Here is a 24,700-nt window from a genome sequence, read left to right as displayed (position 1 = left end):
TAAGAACGGCCAAGACCCACTAGCTGCTCGAGCAAATGCTACACCCAACAACTTCAAATCCAAGATATCCTCTAAAGGTACAAGAGTGCTACCCCACAAGCCGTGGATGTGGAGAGTCGCTATATAGTCATAGATGTTGAGGAGGCACTTTGCTCCCCTCCATGATTCTGTCATTTCATAGACACATTATAGCGCTATGGGTCCCATAGACCCTTTGGTATTTTGTAGACATCAATAGAAAACTCTCTCTCTCTCTCTCTCTCTCTCTCTCTCTCTCTCATAAAGATTCTACAAAGAGAGATTTCACTTAAGAGTTCTATACTCTTAACCTCTAATGAAGGTGTGGATAACGAACATGAAGCTATCAAAATTGAATTCTTACACTTATCCATCAAGGAGAAGCTCCATTATCAAGGCACTGCAAAGACCTTCCTCACACCATTAATTTATAGTCTAGAAACTCCATACCTTAAACATGGAGTTCCCTAGAAGATGTTGATCTCTCTCTCTCTCTCTCTCTCTCTCTCTCTCTCTCTCTCAGAGTAGTAAGCCAAACACCCCCACATCCAAGGACCCAAGCCTATGGCCTATCAGCTGCAAATCTGAGTCTTATTCTACTGCCATGGAGAGACGACTCCACAAGGATGTTTGGAGGATGGTACTATCATTGGAAAAGGAGACTCAAGCCACATTCCCCGAGTATCTTTGGCCATGTTACACCGAGATTTTCGATACCACATGAACATGGGAGGCCCACATCAGATGCAAGTCTTCTTTTCATTTCATTTTCGACACTTCTTGTACCCATGTTCAGTCTACACATGGAGCTTTTGTAGCTTTTGTAACACATGTTGGTCTGATAGACCCATTGGGTCTTGTGTAGAGGTAAATAAAATCTCAATCTCCTTGTCTCTCTCTCTCAAATACACGACGATGTATATCTTGGAGTTTTCGTACTCTTTCTCAACTGAACCATAAGCTTTGCAAATAGGCCAGAAAGCGAGCCCAAAGGTAGGAATAAATTAAGGAAAAAGGTCCAATGCCTCGCTTAAAATGCAAAAGAGAAACTTCAAAGAAATAAAAATGCGGCAGTCGATGTTTTCTCGGACTACTGTAATGGTTTACAACTGAGAAACTTCAAAGAAATAAAGTTGCGGCAGTCGATGTTTTCTCGAACTACTGTAATGGTTTACAAACATTGACTGCATACCATAAGGTCAAATTAATCTTCTTCAAGGCGCAAAGCCTTGACGCTTAGGAGCAGTTGTGGTCAAAATAGTAACAAGTGCAAGAGATGAAACACAGGAAGTAGCATTACACATTAAACAACTAGTGCACGGCATCCCAGCTGCTTCAATAAGTTCTTGCTAGTGTATCAATGCTATATTAATAGAAAAGTGATGAAGGGAACATGTGTAGGGGGCCTAGATTACACCCCTTCTATGAGACGACCAAAAAATCATTGTACACTAGCATGCCTGTGCAAAATCTGTAAGACACTTAAACTGACTGAGTCAAACAGTGCCTGAAAGTTGGCTTCCCCAAGCATATAACTTAACCACTAGTCTCTCACTATCCCTCGTTCGGTAACTTGTAGAGCTTCAGAATCTTTTGAAGCTCTACAAAAACTTTTAAAGATCACATGAATCCTCAGATATATTCTGCCATGATACAATGGCACATGATATGTATGATAGTTATATCTATCTTGGTGATTTCACCCAACAATCTTCTACAAGAGCAATGCTGCACAGAACTGAGCATTTTGATGAAAAACTTGGTAGTTGTGCTTTATTTCTAAAGCTACCCACTATAGGGTTTTCCATGTTGACAAGGTGTCACGGTTATTGACAGCACCTTATCTTTGACTCCAATCAGTTTACAACACTGCCTTCTTGGAACCTACACCAACCAGCAAAAGATACCATGAATCAATTCTATGGCAAAGTTATACATGGTGTACAAAAGGTTATACAAGGCATGTCAAGTACAGGACCAAAGGTAGCTCAACAAATATGTTCTGACAATTGACTTATCAGCAGCAATGCATTTACTACACAGTATAGCTTTAAAAAGAAATCGTTTTCTTCTTTGATGAAAAAAACATCGGTTTTTTAGAGATGTTGAAGGGCTCCCTAGTTCTGAAACGTGCAACCTTTTCAGCTTTTTCCATTTCCTGTTTCCACCACACCAATCATTCCCCATTCAAGGTTCATGTTAGAATTTATCCTCTCCCTTCTTTCCCTCCTATCTTTAATCCTCTCGCTTACTAGCATCACCCTTGCTAACAAGTGCTTCCCCATTTCGGCTCCCTCAAAAAGTAAGATTAATATGGGGGTAAACACATGCTAGGTGTTTGTGTACACTGGCACTTAATAACTTAGTATTCTAGGCTTTGACTAAAGCGGTTCTAGTGTGTGAACCATCGCTAGTGTTTAGATTCATTTATATGTGGGAAGAGCCCCTTAGAAGGATCGTATGTAAGCAATGACATGTAAAAATGACCCCTCTTAGGGACACTCAGCATCATGCCTTGACATGTGGCAGGTGTGGTAGCAGCATATGCACACTTTGTATAAGGCGTCTATCCTATAAAAAGGACCATTACCAACGTGCTCACTCACCTGTGGCCACTGGCACGGATACAGATGGGTGGCTCTCGCCACAAGGACCCGGTAGGGGAGCTGGTATCCTCCAATCTGGAGGTGCTTCTCTTCGTATTTCTTCATGTTTCGATGGCAGTTCTTGTCAGAATACGCAACGGAGATGATGACCAAATCTGGAAACACCTGAGCAAGAACAGTGCAGAAAAACAGCACAAGAGAAGGAGAGAGAGAGAGAGGCATGTAACTCTGCTCTATATACACAAAGAAGATCCCGAATACAAGATAAAATGGCAAGGGATGTGGGGGTCCATTTTATATGGACCCCAGGCAGCAGTCGGCCTGCTCCAAAGGCAGCCAACAGGCACAAAACTCCACGACCTGCCACATAGACCAGTCAGCCAGAACTGTCCACTGTCGGCCAGCACCGGAAAGGTGTCCACACACAGTCGGGTACAGTCGGCCAAGATATATGCACCTGCCAGCACAGGACTGCCCCCCCAAGCCATAGAAAAATGGGAAAAATGGGGGAAAAATACGGGGAGTGAGGAAAAATGAGAAAACACCTACAAGGGCAGGCACACCCACAACAAAGGCCCTGGTGTCTAGGTAAAACAAGAGATGACTTCTAACACCCCCTCTCAGCTCCTGGCTGTGAAACCAACCACAAGGGGCTGGGGTGCCGCCTGAGCAAATCCTGAGATATCGACTTCGTGAAGAGGTCCACCATACTGTCCTCCGTCGAATAGAACTCTACCAAGATGTCATCAACAACGATCTTTTCAAGAACAAAGTGCCTCTGGATAACCAAGGATTCCAGCAATGGAAACCCAATCCTGCCAAGTAACCTCTGCAACCTCACCAACCTCACCACCTCACAAGCCGCACCACAAGCGGTACTCTGCCTCTGTCGTCGACAAGGAAAAAGATGACTGCCTCTTATTGCTCCATAGAACTGCTCCTGGGCATGAAGTAGTACTCCTCGTGTCTGAATCTCCTCCCCAAACTGAGTCACTTCCCCCTCCTATGTAAAAGAGACCAAGATCCTTCGCATGCTAATGAAACCACCTGCCTCCCAAAGAGTCATCTACAACCATGAGCTCAACAGCCTCATCAAGAAGCTCCCGTCCAATCTAGTATCCATCAACCAAATCAATGAATCATTCTGCTTCTGAGTCAAAGAGGCATCACACTGCTCACAAGGATCAACACCTGTTACGATGGGAAGCCAAGTCCTGGAAACCTGTTGAAGACCACTCAAGGCCTTCTGAAACATGTCGACCACCTCCCTGAATCCGGAACCACAAAGCCTGGAGGATCAACTACCACCTCCCTGGCTTTCCAAGAGGTCCCCATGGAAAGAACATCCTCATCTACAGGAGTTTCGTTATCCCGAATACTACGAGACATCAAAGCATAGGTTACCTATAAAGTTTCCTTTGACTGACGAACACAAGAACTACCAACATCAATACTGGAAAGTTCTTGCCAACTGCTGCTATCAACTGGAAAGCTATCCTCCATCTGGTCCCGGAAAGCTTGCACTTGCAGCGTATCCACACTTAAGTGGCCATTACCAGGCTGCCACTCATCACAAAACTGAGGACCTGCGAGAGAGAGTGCTGAAAGCATGTAAACTCCATTCTCCACGCCGCCTTCCCAAACTACCTGACATGTTGCCTTGTCTCGAAGAGCAACAAAATGCTCAAACTCCACCCGTACGCGAGTCTTGCAAACCTGATGCACTGACAACAGATGAAAACCAAGTGACGGAACATACAACACCTGGGAGGAATGCTTCCCCCCTTTGCCATCGAGAACCATCTCCAACTTGCCCTCACTGTGAACTGGGATAGTGGATGTATCCCCACTAAGAATGTGACCAGAATACCTGCAAAGATCCTTGTCAGAATGCGCAACGGAAGACTAACGCACGTAGGAGACGCATCACCATCGAGCACCACGAACACCCCCAACGGGCACTGCAACATCCCTCCATCGGGCTCCCATCTCCCAGTGAGCTACCTCCCAAAACACCGACCGAAGGAGATGACTATGACAAGGTGCCACTCTAGCCTATATATGGCTCTTCAACTTCCCATGCTTCCACTTATGGGATAATCCAAGGTACCTTCTAGCCATAGATCACAAGCTCGAAATCGCCAACCTTCCAACACCCTCCCTCGATTCGAGCTTCGCAAGCCACCGAGACGTGAGGGGGTCGCCCAAGACCACACGCCTGAGCTGCCCAGTCGCCCAGGACCACACGCGCCCGAGCTCTGATACCATGTCAGAATGCGCAGCGGAATACTAACGCACGTAGGAGATGCATCACCATCGAGCACCACGAACACCCCCAACGGGCACTGCAGCATCCCTTCATCGGGCTCCCATCTCCCGGTGAGCTGCCTCCCAAAACACTGGCCGGAGGAGATGACTATGACAAGGTGCCACTCTAGCCTATATATGGCTCTTCAACTTCCCATGCTTCCACTTATGGGATAATCCAAGGCACCTTCTAGCCATAGATCACAAGCTCGAAATCGCCAACCTTCCAACAATCGTATAAATCTGAACAAGAAGAAGTCATGTGCTTGGAAGCACCATTGTCTAGAATCCACTCTCGAGTATCCGTAGCGGCAAGTCCTCCAACCTCCTCCCTGCCTGAAGAAAATGAAACATCGGTGTCCATCACCTCCAGCGGCACAAAAGCCGGAGTCTTCATGATTGCTGCCGAGGAATCTTCACCCTTCTCGGTGTTCCGCTTGGAACACTACCTCCAATAGTGGCCTTTCTCGCCACAGTCATTACAAGTCCTCTCTGCCTTCAATTTCTCGCGGTCAGCGTTGGACTTCTTCTCAGAAGACTTCTCCGATGAAGCCTTCCCTTTGCCCTTGTTACGGCCTTGCGACCGTTGGCCAGTAAAGGCCTCCGAACCTCCGCCTTGTGGAGGGTTCGAGAATCTTCCCTCTTGGTCCAAGACCATGGACACAAGCTCCTCCCACGTGATGGTGCTGAGCCTGCCACTGGTAATCAAAGACGAGTAAAATGCTGAGTACGGATAGGGCAAATGCGACAGCAACGTTATGGCCATGTCCTCCGATGATATCTCCTTCCCAGCTTGAAGAACTTTCTGCTGAAGAGCCTAATGCTCCCGCATCGTCGACAACTTTTCAAGGCTCATAACCCGCATCTGTACTTCCAAGGAAATCCTCTTCATGGCGATACCCGAAGCCAAATGCTGCCATATACCTCTGGCCAACGTCATATGCTTTACATGATTGATTACCTGCGGTGTGCAGTTGAGGAAGATAAATGAACGGACCCTGGCATTGACATGATCCCACAATTGTGCTTGTGCCTCCCGGTACTTACGAATCGACGGTTACTCCACTTCCTCTACCTCCCGTCGTGGAACCCCAACAACGATAAAATCAGCAAGGTCGTAAGACTCCAAAACAAATTCCATCATAACCTTCCATATGCCGTAGTTGTTCCCGTCCAACTGACGGTCCACAAGGAACGTGGGGAGTGTAGGGATCTTCACATGTCTCTCAGCCATCTCAAGCAGATCTGCCATTGCGGGGATGTAACTGAAAAAGGGATGTAACTGAAAAAATGGCTCCACATGGAGGGCAAGATTCGTGCCCAGCTGGCGAGGCTTTGCCCCAAGACAGATTGTGATTACTCTGCTTCCAAACCCACGCCCAAGACTCTTTTGAGTGGAGGGCAGTTCCGCCTCCCACCTCTCCTAGTTATGCAGATTGTCTCATGGAACATTCAAGGTGGTTTGGGAGGACAAGGGACGTTTCAAAGAGGAGCTTCACAGTGCCGTAGTTGGAGGACCTATTGCCATTCCCTTCCTCCAGAAGCATCATCTATCTGAGGGTCGAACCCGCCACTGTTGCGGGAAGATTCTCTAGCGCAGGAGTCGCACCTTTCAATCCCACCCTTTTAGCCCCTCCGAGATCTAGAGTGGGGTATGCATTTCCATCAGCGAGCAGCTGTTACTCGCAATGATTGATTCAGGCACTATTGTCACTAGGAGAGCTTAGTGGGTGATCACTAGGATTGGAGAGGACAGAGTGGGCTTCCTGAAACCCTATGCACCGAACTCCGCAACAAGCAGAGCCACTTTAAAGAGCATGGTCCATCAATCCCTCCTACAGGCCGACTTCTGGTGCATGGGTGGTGATTAAAAATGTTAAAGACAACGGAAGCCAGACTCGAAGGTGGCACACGGCCACAGTTTCAAGCACAGAGTCCTCGGCTGATTCTGGCCTTGAGGGGTCATGGCCCTTGGCATTTACCAGAGTTCGAACGCAGCCCTGGGAGACTATGCTTCTCGAGATCCAACAAGACGAGTACAAGCCCCAACCTTTCCACCGGTTTTATGTGGATGAGTGGGCTTGCGAACGAGGTGGTATGGTTGGCATTCTAGCACCTACTACTTTCTCCAATCAAGCACCCGTCATTCTCTCCCTGGAGGACCCATGGAGATAGGACAAACACTTGAGCTCCCGGATCCCAAACAGTCTAATTCAGGATTCCAAAATTTGCAGCAAGATTAAGGAGATTTGCGAGTGTCTAGATTTCCTCACTGGTTCAGCCGCAAGGGCTTTGGACACAGGCCTTAGAGAGATCAGCAGTTTGTTGCAAGAGGCCGCACCAGGGCAAACTGCCTGGCTTCAAAGAGCAAGAGAGGAGCATTTGTCGGAGCCTTGCCTCCCTGCAACAGCTTCGGAAGAGTACCCCGGCTAAAGCCCGTGGATTGAGGCCCAATTGGCTACAGCCCCTGCAAAGCTTAGCTCGATTGGGCACCGGAGGGTGGAGTACAAGTACCATGCTAGAGCTTCCTTTTGGACCCAAGCGGCAGATAGGATCACCAGAGATTCCTTTGAGGTTTCAAGCCCACACAGGCGAAGGGATGGTATCTGCAGATTGCAAGGCCATGATGGATCCATAGTTGATGATCCTCCCCAGGTGCGAGCCATTGCCACGGATTTCTTTTGTACCCTACTCACAGGTGATGGATGCACGTGAGCAGGTTTGGCGACATACGAGTGAGGTGGTTCCCCCGCTCTCCAGACTTTCTTGCTGACCCCCTTTACTTCTGAGGAGCTCACGGAGGCTCTACAAGCTCTACCCAACAGCAATTCCTAAGGAGGGTGGTGGGATTCGGCAATGGTGGAGACCCATCACCCTCCTTGGGACCGCATACGAAATCTTAGCCAAATCCATCAGCAACCGGAGACTGCAACCTTTTCTCCATGATTTGATTCATGGCACACAGACACGTTTTAATCAAGAAAGGATCATTCTGGTCAACATCTTCACTTTTTGGGAGGCGACCGCTTCAGCCAGGTTGAGGCAGCAAGATTTGATAGTTCTCCTTCTTGATTTTGAAAGCCTATGACAGGGTGGATTGAGGCTTCTTGGAGGGGACAATGTGCCGGATGGGATTTCCAGAGGAGTGGATTCAAGATGTTTCCGGCTCTATTCGGCTTCGCACAGCCATGTTCTCATTCAGGGAGCCAAAGGTGACAGATTCCCACTCTCTCGCTCGGTATGGCAAGGCTGCTCACTGGCTCCTTTTCTCTTCTTGTTTGTTGCTAATGCCATAAGCAGTTTTCTCACCGCACAGGAGACAAGGCGACAAGGTCTACGTCTCCCCATCCGCTCACAGAACGAGCTACTTGACTCAAAGTTTGCACAAGACAACGGCATACTTATTCGGGGATGGCAGGAATCTATAGACTCGCTGATGCGATTGAGATCTTCTGTTGTGCATCGGGCGCACAGAGCAACTCGGCAAGTCGTGTGGGTTCTGGGTTGGCTCATCACCTGCCCTGACTTCGAGGCCAATTGAGGCTTTTCACTAGATCTCGAGCAACAATCATGGGTACGGACTCATGGGTTTAGCCCAACATTTGAGGACAGATTTGTAGCCAACCTCCTCAAAGCTTGGAACCACCTTAGGCTGGCCCTTCAACAATTCGCTCCACTTTTATCAGGGGAGCACCTTTGAAGCCCTTGATATGGAACCCCTTTTATTAGAGCACCTCTAAAGCCCTTGATATGGAACCTCCTCCAAGCTTGGGACCACTTTTATAATAGGAGCACCTCTGAAGCCCTTGAATGGAACCCCTTGGTCCATTTACCCAATGGTCATATGTTGGGGGCCCGCCCTCACGTTTCATGGGGAGCATTGAATATGCGCCCAACGCGAGCACTCGATAATTGGCTTCTTTTCAAACAACTTCCCTCGGAGGCCCACGAGAGAAGCCTCACTGGTATACAAAGCAAGGGCAAGGAAAAACTTAGCCTCGACATCGATTCTTCCATCCCCCCGAGTGGCTTCCCTCGGTCCCCGACCCCAACCTTGGTAAGGTTGGGTGTATTCGCCAACCATGACATACCCTTGGCTGTCCATGGCGTTGATGCGAGCTCCACCCTCCTCACCTTCTCCATCGGACCGCATGGAAGACACGACAGAGCATAGCCCCCTTGGAGGATTTTAGTGATGCACCTTGCAAAGGGTGAGGATGATAGGATTCCATGAGCATAGTTGGCACATTGACCCTCTTCTGGCCAAGGTGGCCAAAGAGGGCTTTTGGTAGTTGTGGCTATGGGAGGGTCGCCCTCTCACACAACTTGAATGGGATCCAAGGGAGTTGACATGGCACGACCCCTTTGATAGAGAGGAGGCTCCCAACACCCCTTTCTTTGCACACATTGCACAGTTGGTCTAGAGGATTCAAATGCCCGAGCTCAAGGGCATTCCAACAGCCAACACGGCACTGGCAACCTCAAGGCATCCCTCCTCGGTTTCTCTCTGATTTTTGGAAGAGGCTGTTTCTTTCGCAATTGACACATCAGAGCCTGACAGTTGGCACTTGGTTGGCCATCGGAGGTAGACCAATAGCTTGTTGGAGGTGTGGCCATCTTCGGGAGTTCCAACGACATTGCCTTTGGGATTGCCCAAAGGCTCGGCAGGTCTGGCAACGGATTCTCTGCATTTTCACAACGGACACGCACACCCCGCCGAGCACATAGTTACTTGGGGCACAGTTGCTTGGGCCACTGAGGTTGAGGTTGAGGCCGCTATGGCATATGAGGAGGATGGGGAGGGTCTCACCTTATAGGTCTCTCATTACTGCATCTCTGCAGTCTCACTTCCAGCTCTTGCTTCTGATCTTTGGACTTCAAGATGGGAGATTTGCAACAATATTGTTGCATCGCATATTTAGAGAGCTCGGGGTTGCAAGGCTATCAAGGGCACTCCTGTGGAGTCCATATGGAGCATCGATATCATTCATACCCTCCATGGACATTGAGTCGCATGCGGAAGCTCCGCGAGGCCTTCCTGCAAACTTGGCATCATGGTCCTTTTCTCGCTGACAATGGTGGTGAGCCCACTTGGCACTATAGACCACCCGTGTGTTCCCCCCCCCAAACACCATTGTATGAGGTAGCCTTCTCCTCCCAAAGCGGCCAGCTGGAGGCAAAGAGCATCCTTCCCTTTTTTCAGTTTTCTTGATTCTTGCTCCCCTCTATGGAGCTGAGTTTGTACTTAGCCATTATGGATGTTTTGTTCAATGGCTCCCTTGCATTCTGTTTTGGAGGAGGATGGTATGATTATATGATCACACATTGTCACCATGTAGCATCACATGGATACTTTTGCTTATGTAGCTAGTTTCACACAATTTTTTCTTTTCCATGGTTCAGTATTCATCATGGATCCATTGTACTAACTTTTTGGTCTCATAGACCACCTCGGTCTTTTGAAACCGTTAATCTCTCTCTCTCTCTCTCTCTCTCTCTCTCTCTCTCTCCATTCGCCTCTCCATTTCGCCTCTGGTCTGCCCCCTCGCCTCTGTTCGCCTCTGCCTGCCATTTCGCCTCTGGTCTGCCCCCTTTCGCCTCTCCAGTTCGCCTCTGCCCGCCATTTCGCCTCTGGTCTGCCCACCGCCATCTCGCCTCTGGTCTGCCCCCTCGCCATTTTGCCTCTCCAGTTCACCTATGCCCGCCGTTTCCCCACCCACTCACCTCTTCCCCCACGCACCCTTGCTCAGGCCCCCAAGGCAGCAACATAACTCTCTCTCTCTCTCTCTCTCTCTCTCTCTCTCTCTCTCTCTCTCTCTCTCTCTCTCTCTCTCTCTCTCTCTGCCCCCTCGCCATTTCGCCTCTCCATTTCGCCTCTGCCCGCCATTTCGCCTCTGGTCTGCCCCCTCGCCTCTGTTCGCCTCTGCCTGCCATTTCGCCTCTGGTCTGCCCCCTTTCGCCTCTGCCCGCCATTTCGCCTCTGGTCTGCCCACCGCCATCTCGCCTCTGGTCTGCCCCCTCGCCATTTCGCCTCTCCAGTTCACCTATGCCCGCCGTTTCCCCACCCACCCACCCACCTGTTCCCCCACGCACCCTTGCTCAGGCCCCCAAGGCAGCAACATAACTCTCTCTCTCTCTCTCCCGCCGTTTCCCCACCCACCCCCCCAGTCCCCCACCCACCCACCGACCCACCCACCGACCCACCCACCCTTGCTCAGGCCCCCAAGGCAGCAACATAATTCGCTCTCTCTCTCTCTCTCTCTCTCCTCCCTGCCTGTGGAAGGACTGCAGAGTGATCTGGAGGAATGGCCCCGAGTCTCCAAGAGAAACTCGAGGCCCTCGAGATGGCAATGAAGGCACTAATCAAGGAGAACAAGAAGACATCCGATTCCAACCTCAATGAGGTGGAAAACAAACTACACAGGCACATCATAGCTCTCGAAGCACGGGTCACAAACCTCGAACAAGAGAACACGGCACTCAAGGAGGAGGTGAGTACATTGAAAGTGGAAATGGTAGCTATCAAGAATGCTGAGAAGGAAGAAGGGGAGATCAATGACAACACTCTCACGGCCATCAAAGAAGAGATCTCCAAGGAGATCACAAAGGACATGGAGGGAAAGCTCGAAGCCAAGCAGTCAAGATGGGTCGAGGTGGTGAAGAAGAACATCCGTAAAGAAGTGAGGGAGGAGACTCAAAGGGAAGAACACCAAATCATTCACACCACCATTGAGAAGGAGAAGATGAGGCATGCTTGCCACCTCAACATTCGAGTCACAGGTATAGCCGAGACACCCGACTCCATTCCCGAGAAAGATGGACAGCTTCTATGCATGAAGCTCGGCTACAAGGAAGAGCACCCTCTCCCCTTCACCAAAGCATGGAGAGCCGGAAAAGACTCAACACGCAAGCGAGCCCTCATCCTACAGTTTGCAGGAGAGACGGAGAGGGTCACCTTCATGAGGAAGAGGGTCATACTACGGGGTTTAGAGGGAGCTCCTATTTTCTTGGATGATGATCTCACGAGGATGCAGCTTGAGCATAGGAGAACTTGCATGCCACGAGTCTTACACGCGAGGAGAGAAGGCAAGAAGGCCTTCTATCGAGATGGTCGGGTCATCATTGATGGTCGGCCCATGGATTAGCGGTCTGGGGCCTATGGGACACAGACCAGGCCACTGACAGAGATACACATAGCAGTATGGAACTGTAATGGTTCACTATGAGTGCAGCCTGGACGACTAGAGCATGTTATGGTGGGGAGAGACATCATACTTCTGACAGAGACACATCAGAGCCCAGAGAGAGGCTACCTCGAGTAGAGGGATTCCAGTGGGAGTCAACATACAGGAGGACCACACGCCAGGGTACCTCGAGAGGGTCGGGGGGAGTAGCAGTCCTATTCAGACGAGAGCTACAGGGGAGACTGCGAGTGGTAGCACAGGATCCAGAGGCCAGATACATGTGGATCAGCTTACAGCTCTCACAGGACAAGGTTATATACATAGCCCTATGTTACTTTTCTCCATCAGGATCCTCCTATGTCATTACAGAGGACATGCCACAGGAGGAGGAGACAGAAGCCTCGCCATACACTTGTCTGTCAGAGGAGATTATGCATTATTCTACACTAGGGGAAGTATTTCTTATGGGCGACTTCAATGCCCACACACAGAGCAGACAGTGTGAGGTGTATGACTATGATGACATGGAGATCCTCCACCCTGTGGCTCCAGAGGAGATAGGGGCTAGTCGGGCATCAGAGGACACTGGACCAGACAAAGGACATTATGGGGACCACTTACTAGAGTTGGGAGCAAGGCATCATCTCGTTATTTATAACGGCATGCTACGGTGGCCGGGATCAAGAGGGCTGACATGCTTCCCACATGGGAGTCATACACGGACCGGAGGCACGGTGGTAGACTACATTATGGGGTCTTTGGAGGCATCACAGCTTGTCATCTCATTCTCCATTCCACCTCGTCCTATTGGGGCAGATCATACATACTTGGCATTTTCACTAGCCGGATCACCAGTATCACCAGCCCCCCACATACAGACGCCACACACTACCATCTACTTCACACATGACATGGCAGACATATACACTGGCAGAGTAGAGGATGGGCTCCTACTCATGGATCCCCTGGCATCTATGGATACCATTATAGCCCAGCTGGCATCACTCCTACACACGGCTGCATTACAGAGCTTCCCACATCGTGTACACTCAGGAGAGCCTGCGAGACCTGGGACTATGCCCCAGAACAGATGGTATGATGACGAGTGCAGAGCCCTATACTCACGGCTCCGCATACAGAGAGCCTTGGGAGCCATCACAGAGCAAGAGTCGAGGAGAGAGATGAGGAGACTTACTCGCCGCAAAAGGCGGGCCTTCGCAGAGATACAGGAGCTAGAGATCTTTCATTTCTTCATGAGTAGAGATAGCCCTGTCTACAGGAGCCTCGACCTACCACAGCTAGCTTCTTTACCCACTCCATGGTACAGGAAGCTATCTCCCGCCTACGGCATGGACGGGCCGCCGACCATATGGGCCTGCAGGGTGAGCATCTCATATATGCAGTAGATTCTTTAGCTCGTTTTCTTGCACACCTGTTTAACAGGACACTAGTAGAGGGTTTGTCTGCGGAGTGGACGATACACACCATTGTGCCGATTCATAAAACAAGGGATATGCTCGATCCGAGCAACTACAGGACGGTTATGGTTGGCCACGTGCTGGCCAAACTCTATGGTGCATTGCTGGAGCAAGAGCTTAGCTTATATGCTAAGCGAGCAACTTTACGCTCATCAAGGCAAGCAAGCTTCAGGAGAGCTTTCTCTACCACTGACCATGTATTCACTTTGAGATGTATGATTGATCAAGCCAGAGTGAGGAAGAGAAAGCTCTATTGCTGCTTTGTGGATTTCCGCAAGGCATTTGACACAATACCACGAGAGAGGCTCTTTCAGCGCCTGCAGTCTCTTGGCATACCAGCAGATATGACATGGGGCATCTATGCATTATACGAGCAAGTTTTTGGGCGAGTCAGATGTCCAGGAGGTATGTCCGAGACTATTGCTAGCACCATTGGTGTGAAGCAAGGATGCCCACTTTCCCCCACACTATTTGGGTTATACATTGATGAGGTGGCTGACTTCATTACACGGGGAGGCGGAGATGGAGTTGATTTAGCAGGTACCTCAGTACATATTATGCTCTATGCTGATGATATTGTATTAGTGTCTGAGTCTCCAGGTAGTCTACAGCAACATCTACATGCACTCGATGATTTCTGCACACAGAGAGGTCTTACTGTGAACCTTGGGAAAACCAAGGTTATGGTCTTTCATACATCGAGACAGGGCAGGAGTCGGCTGACATTCACTCTCGCAGGATGCCAGGTGGAGGTGGTGACATCATACGTGTACCTAGGGGTTACCTTCTCTGCACAGCAGCCACACGCTTCACCATGGGTTCAACAGCCAGAGCTAGATTGACACGGGGATATGCAGCATTGGCTATGCTAGAGAGACAGTGCCACCAGGCGCATTTTCAAGAGCCCCGGACGAAGGAGTGGCTATTTGACACATTAGTCACACCGGCATTGATGTATGGAGCAACAGTATGGGCGCCAGGCCTTGCTACCCATTGGTGGACACAGATAGAGAGACCACAGGCCCTCATGATGGCACGCATGATACGCAGCAAACCGTCAGTACCTCATGACATTATCCGAGCAGAGTTTGCTACGCCTCCTATGATGGTAGAGGCCATATTTCAGACTATATGCCTGCTAGACAGATTCAGAGAGATGCCACAAGACAGATTATCATACAGAGCTTTTGAGGCATCTAGACAATTGGCTGAGGCAGGAGACAGAGGATCATGGTATGCACAGGTCACACATTGATTCTCATACCACTACCCTCTCTACTTCCTCGGGTATGGATACCTTGGCTTCAGCTTTAGGCCCCAACATTACTCCGGAACCGTTCGGGGGCGAGCAAAAGCAACGCACCAAGGAGATCGTGGACACTTGGCTACACAAGTGGCAAGTTCACTTTCAGTTTCATCCATACGATGACGGAAAGAAGATACAGTTAGCAGCAGGTTTCCTGTCCTACAAAGCTTTGCTTTGGTGGAAGGAACTCAACCCTAAGCCAACGACTTGGGCACAATTCGAAGACGTCTTCAAGAAAGAATTCCTCAAGAAAGAGGATGATTATGATGTTGTTGCCCGGTTTTCAGCTTTGACCATGACCTCGCAGCACCTCACTTATGAGGTCTACCTCCAAAAGTTTAGAGACTTACAGATGAAAGCTACAAAGATGGATCCCACTACTCTTTTGGGGTTTTTCGTAGCTGGTTTACCAGACTCGTACCGATTACAAGTTAAAAATAACAAATGTAAAACATTGGACAAAGCCATTCATTCAGCTCGTATCTATGATGATACAATGGTCTCTTCCAAGTCGAAACCCGTTACCGAGCAGGGGAACAAGCATAAAAGAAAGTTCTCCGCACCTATGGCTAACACGACTGAAGATAAGTCTTCGGACCAACCTTCAAAGAATTCCAGTTCGACACCAGCGAAGAAGAAACGACTTCTTAGGGCTTTAAAGCTCAAGAAAGAAGGACGTCGTTTTATCTGCGAAGAAAAAGGACACATGCGTAACGAGTGCCCAAAGCAAAAGGGTACCAAGACAAACACAGGCAGCTAACCAGTTGTCTTTGACAGGTACGTCAATTACTGTACTTTCTCGCCCTAGTACTGGTTTTGATTGTCTCTTCAATTCTAAAGTATTTGGCTTGCATGATCTTCTCCGAGTTTATGGAAAAGTGAATGGCCATAAGATTCACATTCTTCTAGACCTTGGCAGCTCACACAACTTTGTTAACTACAAACTTGTGCAGAAATTGAGTCTTGATACGACACCCAACGATCATACCTATGAGATACGCCTACCTGCGGGAAGGCAAGTATGGGATCGAAAGGTGGAGATGCTTCCAATCCAGATTCAGGACTACAAAGATACTCTGGAATGCTATGTTATGCATCTAGAAAATGTAGACTTGTTATTAGAGATTCAATGGTTTAAGACTCTTCAAGTCCAGATAGATTGGTCTAGTCATATTTTTTCTTTTCAGCATAAGAACACCAAGTATAGTATTTTAGGTGATTGTATTCATCCCTCTCAGGGACCTCTTGTAAATACAATTGATTTTGGAAATATAATGGATTCTTCTTTGTATACCACTTTCCATTGTGTATGAATTAAGTGTGTTTGAAAGCAAAGAATTACAGAAGATACTTGATTCGTTTCAAGACGTATTTCCTAAGGAACTGCCATCGGGTTTACCACCTGAACGGGCAGTAGATCATCGTATTGACTTGATCCCTGGTGCTCATCCTGTCAGTATTCCACCTTACAAGATGAGCCAAGCTGAGGAAGATGAGTTGGCTAAACAACTTGAAGATTATTTGAGGATGGGCTAGATCCGTCCAAGTAAATCACCTTGGGGTACATCTGTGTTGCTTAGGAGAAAGAAGGACAATACCTGGAGGATGTGTATAGATTACAAGAGATTGAACAAGCTGACCATTAAGAACCATTATCCTCTCCCTAGATCAGATGACCTGATTGACCGGCTAGCAAGAGCGAAATATTTCACGAAGATAGATTTACGTACTGGCTATCACCACATTCTTGAAAGACATGTCGAAAGAATCGCCTTTCGGACTAGGTATGGCCATTACGAGTTTCTCGTATTACTTTTTGGGTTAACCAATGCTCCAGCCACTTCCAGCAAATGATGAGAACGATCTTTTTCGTGAACATTTGGAAAAATTTGTGGTGGTGTTCCTGGATGATATTTTGATATATAGTCGTACTCTTGAGGATCATGTCAGACACCTCACGATTGTCTTATCTATTTTAAGACAGAATCGACTATATGCAAAGTTAAGTAAATGTGAGTTCTTTATGACCGACATCATTTACTTAGGACACAAGATCACTAGAGATGGATTGAGCATTGACTATGACCGAGTTCAGAAGGTTCTGGACTGGCCTATACCGCGAACAGTGAAACAACTTCGTTCTTTTCTCGATTTTATAGTTTTTCTTCGGAAACCTGTACGGGAGTACTCTCAGCTCACACTACCGATGATCGACTTATTGAAAGGTCGTGGACGTAAGTCAAATCAGCCTATCACTTGGAATAACAATTTGGATATGGCCTTCAGACTTTTGAAAGATAAAGTCAAGGAAGCACCTATCTTAGCATTGCCTGATCCTAGTCAGCCTTATGTTCTTGAAACTAATGCCAGTGACTATGCTATCGGGGCTGCTCTATTTCAAGATGGTAGACCGATTGCTTTTGAAAGTAAAAAGCTAGACCACACTCAATCTCGTTGGCCAATCCTTGAGAAGGAGCTTTATGTTGTGATTCATGCTCTCAAGGTTTGGAGACATTATTTATATGGCTCCAAGTTTGTGGTATTGACTGATCATCAGTCAATCAAGTATGTGTGTGATGCGGATGATTTGACAAGAAGGAAAGCTCGTTGGGTTGAGTTAATGCAAGATTTTGATTTTGAGATCCGTTATCGGAAAGGGTCCATGAATAGTGTTACAGATGCACTTAGTCGAATTCGAGAGATGAATACTTTGTCGTTCACCGAGATTTCTACTGACTTATTTCAATCATTGAAGGGCTTTGCAGGACTGATAGTTATTTTGGTCCATTTTGGCAGAAGATCCAGGACGGGAGCTCATTGATTGACCAAGACTCGATGACTGGGCAGTCTACCATTCAGGCTGCAGGAGGCCAACGGATGATTCGGAATGGTTTACTATTCTATAATGACAAAATTTGTGTACCACATATCCCGGACATTAGGTCCAAGATTCTTAAGGAGTGTCACGACGCCCCTTCTGCTGGACACCCTGGGGTACACATGACGTTATCATTAGTGAAACACACTTTTTATTGGCCAAAGATGAAAGGGTATGTAGAAGATTATGTTCTCAAGTGTCAAATTTGTCAGGCAAATAAAGCTGAACGCTTTAGACAAGCTGGGTTGTTGCATCCTTTGCAAATCCCAGGTAATAAATGGAAAAGTATTTCCATGGATTTTATTACCGAATTGCCAAGAATACATCAAGGCCACGATTCTATTTGGGTTGTGGTAGATTGTTGACAAAAATGGCTAGATTTTTACCAACCCGAAAGACTATTACAGCTACGCAATTAGCACGGCAGTTTATCGAGCAATTGTTTAGACTGTACAAGTTACCGCAAGACATAGTCAGTGATAGGGACTCTAAGTTTACGAGTGATTTTTGGAAACTTGTTTTTGAGAAGTTAGAAACAACTTTGAATTTGAGTTTCTCTGATCATCCTCAATCTGATGACCAGACTGAAAGAGTGAATCAGATTTTGGAGGATATGCTTCGAGCATGTGTATCCAAAACACAGAGTTCATGGGAGGATTATCTTCCTATGTTAGACTTTGCATATAACAGTACTAAGCATACGAGTACAGGTTTTAGTCCTTTCATGCTTATGTATGGTTTTCAACCTAGATCACTTGTTACAGTAGGATTCTCAGGACTTCAGCATGATGTAGCACGTAATTTTTTGCAAGATATGCAGAAAATGTTACAAGTTGCGAAGGAATCTATTAGAAGTGCTCAAGACCGAGACAAGTTTTATTCTAATAGACATCGTTCACCCAGAGAGTTCTCTGAAGGAACGATGGTGTATTTGCGAGTTCCGAAAGATTCCGAGACTTTACGGACAGGTCGATCTCCGAAATTATCCCCTAGATACTATGGACCATTTCGTATTACACGACGGATTGGTTCAATTGCATATGAATTGGATTTGCCTTCTCATGTGAAAGTTCATCCTGTATTTCATGTCAGTAGACTTAAGGAAGTATTGGGTGGAACAGATCAATTAGTTACTCCTCAAGAAATCATAGATGTCGAGGATATGACATTTGTTCCGCACGAACCTGAAAAGATTCTTGGATTTCGTGAAAGAAGATTGCATAATACGCATATCACGGAATACAAGATCAAGTGGAAGGATCGTGTTGAGGAGGACGCTACATGGGAGACATTGACTACTCTTCAGAGAGATTACCCTAGCTTTTTAGTGAGCTCAGGAGTGAGCTCTTAGAGGAAGGAAAGTATGTCATGTGCACACTGTGTATCTACCGTGTGCTACACGCACGCAAGACTAGTTTCGAGGCTTGGGGAAGCTTGGAGCTAGGCAGGCTAATTGACGAGCTGAGTTAGGAATATACTAACGGGCGGGCACCCAAATATGGATGGGCGAGCGCCCAAGTGTGGACGCCCGATGACCGGCCAAGAGCCTATAAAAGGGTGGCCAAGGTTAGTTATTGGGATATAGAGAGTCTCGCGAGTTTGTGAGAGCTCTATGGTCTTGGCATGGTTAGTTAGTACGAAAGGTACGGTACGGTACGGTACGATAAAATACGGTACTAATTGGTACCTTAAAATTTTTTGAGGTACGGTACGCTATTAGTACGTTTTTTTTTAAGAAATACTTCCTAAACTTAAAAATTGTAGACAAGAAGTTACAAAATAGTAGAACCATGAACATAATGTCATCATGCCATTAGAGTACAAAATTGCTACAAAAGGATAGGCCAAAAACTCATGGCATGGGTGACCGCCAACATGCGTACATACATGATACTACATACTACAATACATCATCTATGGGCTAGAAGGAGATAGATGCCCAATGCCTAGAGAGCTATAACATATCAAAAGTCTACATCATCACCAACATCTGCATGATCATCAACATGATCACTACTAGAGTGTCCATCAAGAGAGTTCTCTGAAGAGGACTCTTCGAAGGTGGACGAGACACTCTGGGGATCATTCTCGCTAAGTAGGTTGCCATCATCATCAAACAAGGACTCTCTAGGCCGTGGGGTATCATCATGAGGGGGCAATGGAATATCATCATGAAGGCGGGGATTGGAGCTCGAGGATCCCCGTCTCACATATGTGCGAAGGCCACCCTTTGCCGATACCGAAGGAGGAGGCCTATGAACTCCAACTGCTCAGCCCCGTCCATGCTGACTCCTGGTGCTGCGAGTATCTGCTGCCACAAGCTCACTATAGAGCTCCATGAAGATTGCCTCCTCATCAGGCAATATGATCACTTGCCTAATATGGCAATGGCAAGTGCACATGCTCCTGACAAACAGCTCCCTATAGGCTGCAAAGGGCAATGAATGGCTCTCTAGAAGACTGAAATTGCTCCACGCAACAACAACACTGCAAAGGGCAATGAATGGCTCTCTAGAAGACTGAAATTGCTCCACGCAATAACACCACTGCGCCAAAAAAAAAAACGTACGGTATCGTACGAATCCGTACGGTACCATACCGTACAACAGGTACGTACGACTGAAATCGTACGACGTACGGAACTAACCCTGGGTCTTGGAGCCTGGATCTAGTGCAGACGTGCACCTGCTTTACGCAGCCGAGGCCGGCAACAATCTCGAGGCCCGCGAGGGTAGCTTCGTGGCGATATGGGACGTTGCGAAGAGGAGATTGGTTGGTACATCAACTTAGTTAGCTCAGCTCGTGGCTCGGTGGGGACAGCCAAGACTGTGGGCTCGCCCACAGGTCATGGTTGGGAGGTGAGTCAGGCCTGCACCCCCTTGTTGTTTGTTTGTTTGTTTGCAGGATTTGAGTCGCGTACCAAGAACGATCACGAGGAGATCCGTGGGGATTTGACAGAGAGATAGCTGTGTTTTCAGTATATTATGTCGAGTATGACTCTACAAATCTGTGGCCTTTGCCCTTCCAAATGGAGAACCTAAAGACCTCTAGGACTCATTCTTGACCTGCCCCAAAAGGGTGTCATATGAAAGGACTGAATGCTGGCCTAGCCTTATATCGGCTCTTCACATGACCATGAACTGGCCGAGCTGCTGTTGGCCAGCAGCAAAGAAAACATCCCCAAAATATGATCATCCCGACTTCATCTGCCTGGTCTTGTTTACCCTGCCAACTGCTGTCCTGACCAAATAGGGCTTCTTTTGTGTAAATCCTCAGCCTTGGTAGTACCCTAACATAAAATTTATCTACTGCACAAAAGAGGGATTAGCTTGGAGAGAAGCCATGTCCACGTGTGCACATGACTCTCTCTCTCTCTCTCTCTCTCTCTCTCTCTCTCTATGGACTAGGGTTCTGCCTCATCGTTGCCCTACCAAGGGGATCAATATATCAGCCATGAGGGCCTTAACACACAAAAAACTGCAATGCATGAAGCTAGCTTCTGTTCAAGTTCTTCACTCCCTAACTCTCAGTTGCACCATGAAGCTAGTCCTTCAAGCTCACTGGCAGCTTCCATGCAGTGTCCCTCCAATGAGAGTAAATGTCTCTCCAACTCTAAAGTTCTGCAACAAGTGGATCCCTGCCCCTTCCCTTTTTCCCTCGGACAGCTTCCAAGGCCTGCTTTCGGCTACACATAAGTTAACCAAACCTTACCTATTAGGGCTTGTTTGGTCTGTTTACACTTGGGAGAACAGCATTATGGTGGGCCACGTCTTGTGAGTTGATATTCGGGTGGGGATAGCAGCCCTAGTATTTTGTGGGGCAAGTAGCATTATGGTGGGCAGCATCTTGTGAGTTGATATCAGGGTGGGGATAGTGGTCCTTATATTTGTGGGTCCAGCTTGGAGAAGGGGGGGAGATTTCCTTTGTAAAATTTCTACTATCAACTAGGAAAACCCCCTGCTACCATCAAAACAAATGGACAGCAAACCTTCAGCAACAGATTGATCAACTGCAGAAGGGGAATGTATTACTCAAGGAAAGACTTCATGAATTCGAAGAACTTTGGAAACCAAAATAGGTTCAGGAGCAGAAATTTACAGTTTTGACTAAGGCCAAAGAAGTACCAAGGTAACTTCACAACACGATCGGAAATCTCAAGACTAATTAACAGGGAAAAGCCCATTAGTTCTAGAAAGGGAGAGAGAGAGAGAGTGAGTACGTTTTATATCATATCTTGGTAATCTACCCATCACTGAGCCACAGGATAAGAAATATTTTGAATCTACACATACCAAACAGCTCGTCGATTCAAGAAAATGGTTGCAATTTGCAAACAATCCAAAACTTGAGCCTCAGAAAAGGGAAAAGAAATGAAAAAACTCAATATATATTACATAAAAGAACAAGCTTTTGATTTGGAAAGAGAATCTCACTGAAAACCAGCGATCGCCCAATGGCTTGCTTGAAACTTGAACCTGCTCCACTTGTTCAGGAGGTAGAACTCTGGAGAAGCAAAATGAGTGCCGTTTCGTCTCATCGACACTTGTATCTCGCTTGTACATGCTCACGACTACTTCATTCTCTTCCACATGTATATCTTCTAAGAAAAAGACAAACGGCCTACGGCAGATGGACCTTAAAGACTTCCTTGTGTCCAGATCAAAATCACCTCTGCTCTCTTTCAAATTCCAGGCCTTGAAGGTAATCTCAGGCCTTTCAAGATCCCGAGGAAGGAGAATATTGGGAAACACTTGTACAACGTAGCCCAATGAAATGGAGATAGACAACTTTTGAGCTCGATCATAGCAGATGCACTGTTGCAAAAAGCTGCTAGGTTCTGTCCGCATGGCATTAGCAAGACGTTGCATGGCACCCAGTGCATCGAGTTTTGGAAAAACTGGATCTACCTCATCCAAATGGTGCATGGATATGAAAGGTGATGTCGGATGAGCTGCCAGGAGGCCAAATGCATTGCCATGAACATCAAACTGCAAAGCGATTCAAATTGTTTGTGAGCTACACTGCTTCAACCAAAGATCTTCTCTAACCAGCTGTTTGAATGCACATGTAGGAGGGGTAACTTCACCTATCTTTTTGTGCACGCATTGGAGACAGGCAGAATCTTTGCATACTCACAAAGGCAAACATGCCATAGTACAGCAAAACATGCTTTTTTATATACTGTTCTGCTTAAGAAACCCCCACACTGCATGCATTGTTCCAAGATGGCACTACAAAAATTAACTTTGTTGTACCTGATGAAAGCCAGCTTCTTTGGTGAGGGGTACACCAAGCTCCGTGATGCACGCATGAAGACGATCGTCGCTCCCAAAGAGCGAAGGATACCTCTCCAAGCATTCATCAAGCATCTTAGAGAGGGTCTCTGCCAGCGGATAACTGATGGCAATGCCTCCACCACCAAATGCCATGCCATGGCTAAAATATGTATTCGAGGAATGGCTCTCGGAAGGGTTTCCTATATAGTACATTTCATTGTAATCATATTTTTTTAGCACACGCAGGAGATTATCTGGCGAGAAGACTGTGTCATCATCTCCTAGAACAAACCAACGCACGTTGGGTATGCCGAGCTTGAAAATCTCTTGGATGATGCGAGCGATGCGAACTCCTGAAGGGTGGCCTGTTGAGTGAGTATACCTGAATCTGCTGATGTCTTCTGAGATAAGAACCTGTGCACATATACCAGATTGATGTAGCCATGATAAGCTTTGTTTGCAGGGGCCTTCCCCTGTACTCAGAGACATTGATACCATCTTATAATTCATTACTTTATCCTTTCATGCTTCTGATTTAAATTATATATACTAAGCTCTAGCAATTTGTTGGAGTTTCACTTTTTCCCACTTTTTTATGTTAAATATGTGAGAAAATATATAAAAACCTGTGGGAGAAGCTCAGACTCCTCTTCTGCAACCTCTGCCTTCTCTTCCAGCCAAACAAACCCTAGCATCTCATCTGGCCTCCACCACAACTTCACATACTCCTTGCGCTTGGGCCATAGCTGCGCGGATCCTGCGATGCCGAACACAATGTTGCGCAGGGACAGGTCCGCCGCTGCAGAGCTGCTGCTGCCATTGCCTCCGCGCGGCCAGGCCCACTGCAAGGGCGCAGGCGGCAGCGAATCCTGTTCCCATGGGAAGGCCACAGGGCCGCCCTGCCACTCCTGTATGGCGTGCCAACAGTTAGGGTTTCGCGAGGAGAAGACCAGGGCAAGCCATGCGCAAACTGTTAAAGTCAGGACAGAGACCGCGATCGCAACTGTGGCAGTTTTACGCTGGCGCCATCGCCGATGATGAGCTTGCGATCGCTGAGAGTCATGGCGGGGCATGGTTGCAGAAGTTGCCAGGGCCTAACATTTCCTCAGAGGCCTGCAGGCTTAGTCTTGGACATCGAATTTGAAGGTCTGGCGATGGCAATGAAAGCTCTGTGAAGGACAGGCCGGCAGAGAAAAGCAAAGCAGGAAAGGAAGGCGACGAGATTATCTTAAAAGAACCTCCGTCATTATCATTGTAACTATCTTTATCCCCCTTTCCGCGCATGAAAGCGCACCTTTCCCTCCACATAACCAACCTTTCAAACATTTAAATTTAAAACAACCCCAGCTTTTTTTTTATATTCCATTTGAAAAGGGACACAAGCTTTGTTATACTCATAGCTTTTGAGCTCTGCACACTTGCACGTCAAAAAATACACCAAAAATGTAATTTGTGGTGGTGGCCATTCCAAAAATTATAGATTTTTTGTTTTGTGGTGGTGGACATTCCAAAAATTATAGATTTTTTATTTTCATCGCGCAAGGTAGCGTGTCAGAGATTAGAGATCAGCCCAGGTTCCCATTACCTAGGTAGGCTTCAAAATACATGATGAAAGTGGTTAAAACTTAGGAAGAAAACGTGGAGGTA

The 24,700-nt window shown here is 47.3% G+C and overlaps 1 protein-coding gene across 4 annotated transcripts; it reads right to left on the bottom strand.

Moving 5' to 3' along the window:
* Positions 1-1,361: 1,361 nt before the first annotated feature.
* LOC147611741 (uncharacterized) lies at positions 1,362-24,267 on the bottom strand. 4 transcript variants are annotated; one of them, XM_086784785.1, is made up of 6 exons: positions 24,046-24,267; positions 23,680-23,961; positions 23,033-23,467; positions 22,211-22,765; positions 21,997-22,059; positions 1,362-1,902 (listed from the first exon to the last, which is right to left on the bottom strand). In XM_086784785.1, exons 1-5 carry the CDS (start codon positions 24,124-24,126, stop codon positions 22,027-22,029), a joined length of 1,386 nt encoding a protein of 461 aa, XP_086640911.1. In that variant the 5' UTR covers positions 24,127-24,267; the 3' UTR covers positions 1,362-1,902; positions 21,997-22,026. The 4 variants fall into 4 exon arrangements, with proteins under 4 accessions (XP_086640911.1, XP_086640909.1, XP_086640910.1 ...); XM_086784783.1 differs by having other exon boundaries at positions 23,680-24,266; XM_086784784.1 differs by lacking the exon at positions 21,997-22,059 and having other exon boundaries at positions 24,046-24,266.
* Positions 24,268-24,700: the final 433 nt, after the last annotated feature.

This window comes from Cibotium barometz, chromosome 47 (genome assembly GCF_041138505.1).
Source record: "Cibotium barometz isolate CiBa-2024 chromosome 47, ASM4113850v1, whole genome shotgun sequence".
NCBI lineage: Eukaryota > Viridiplantae > Streptophyta > Polypodiopsida > Cyatheales > Cibotiaceae > Cibotium > Cibotium barometz.
Note: the sequence above shows the minus strand (reverse complement) of the source record. Positions and strands in the feature narration are given on the sequence as shown.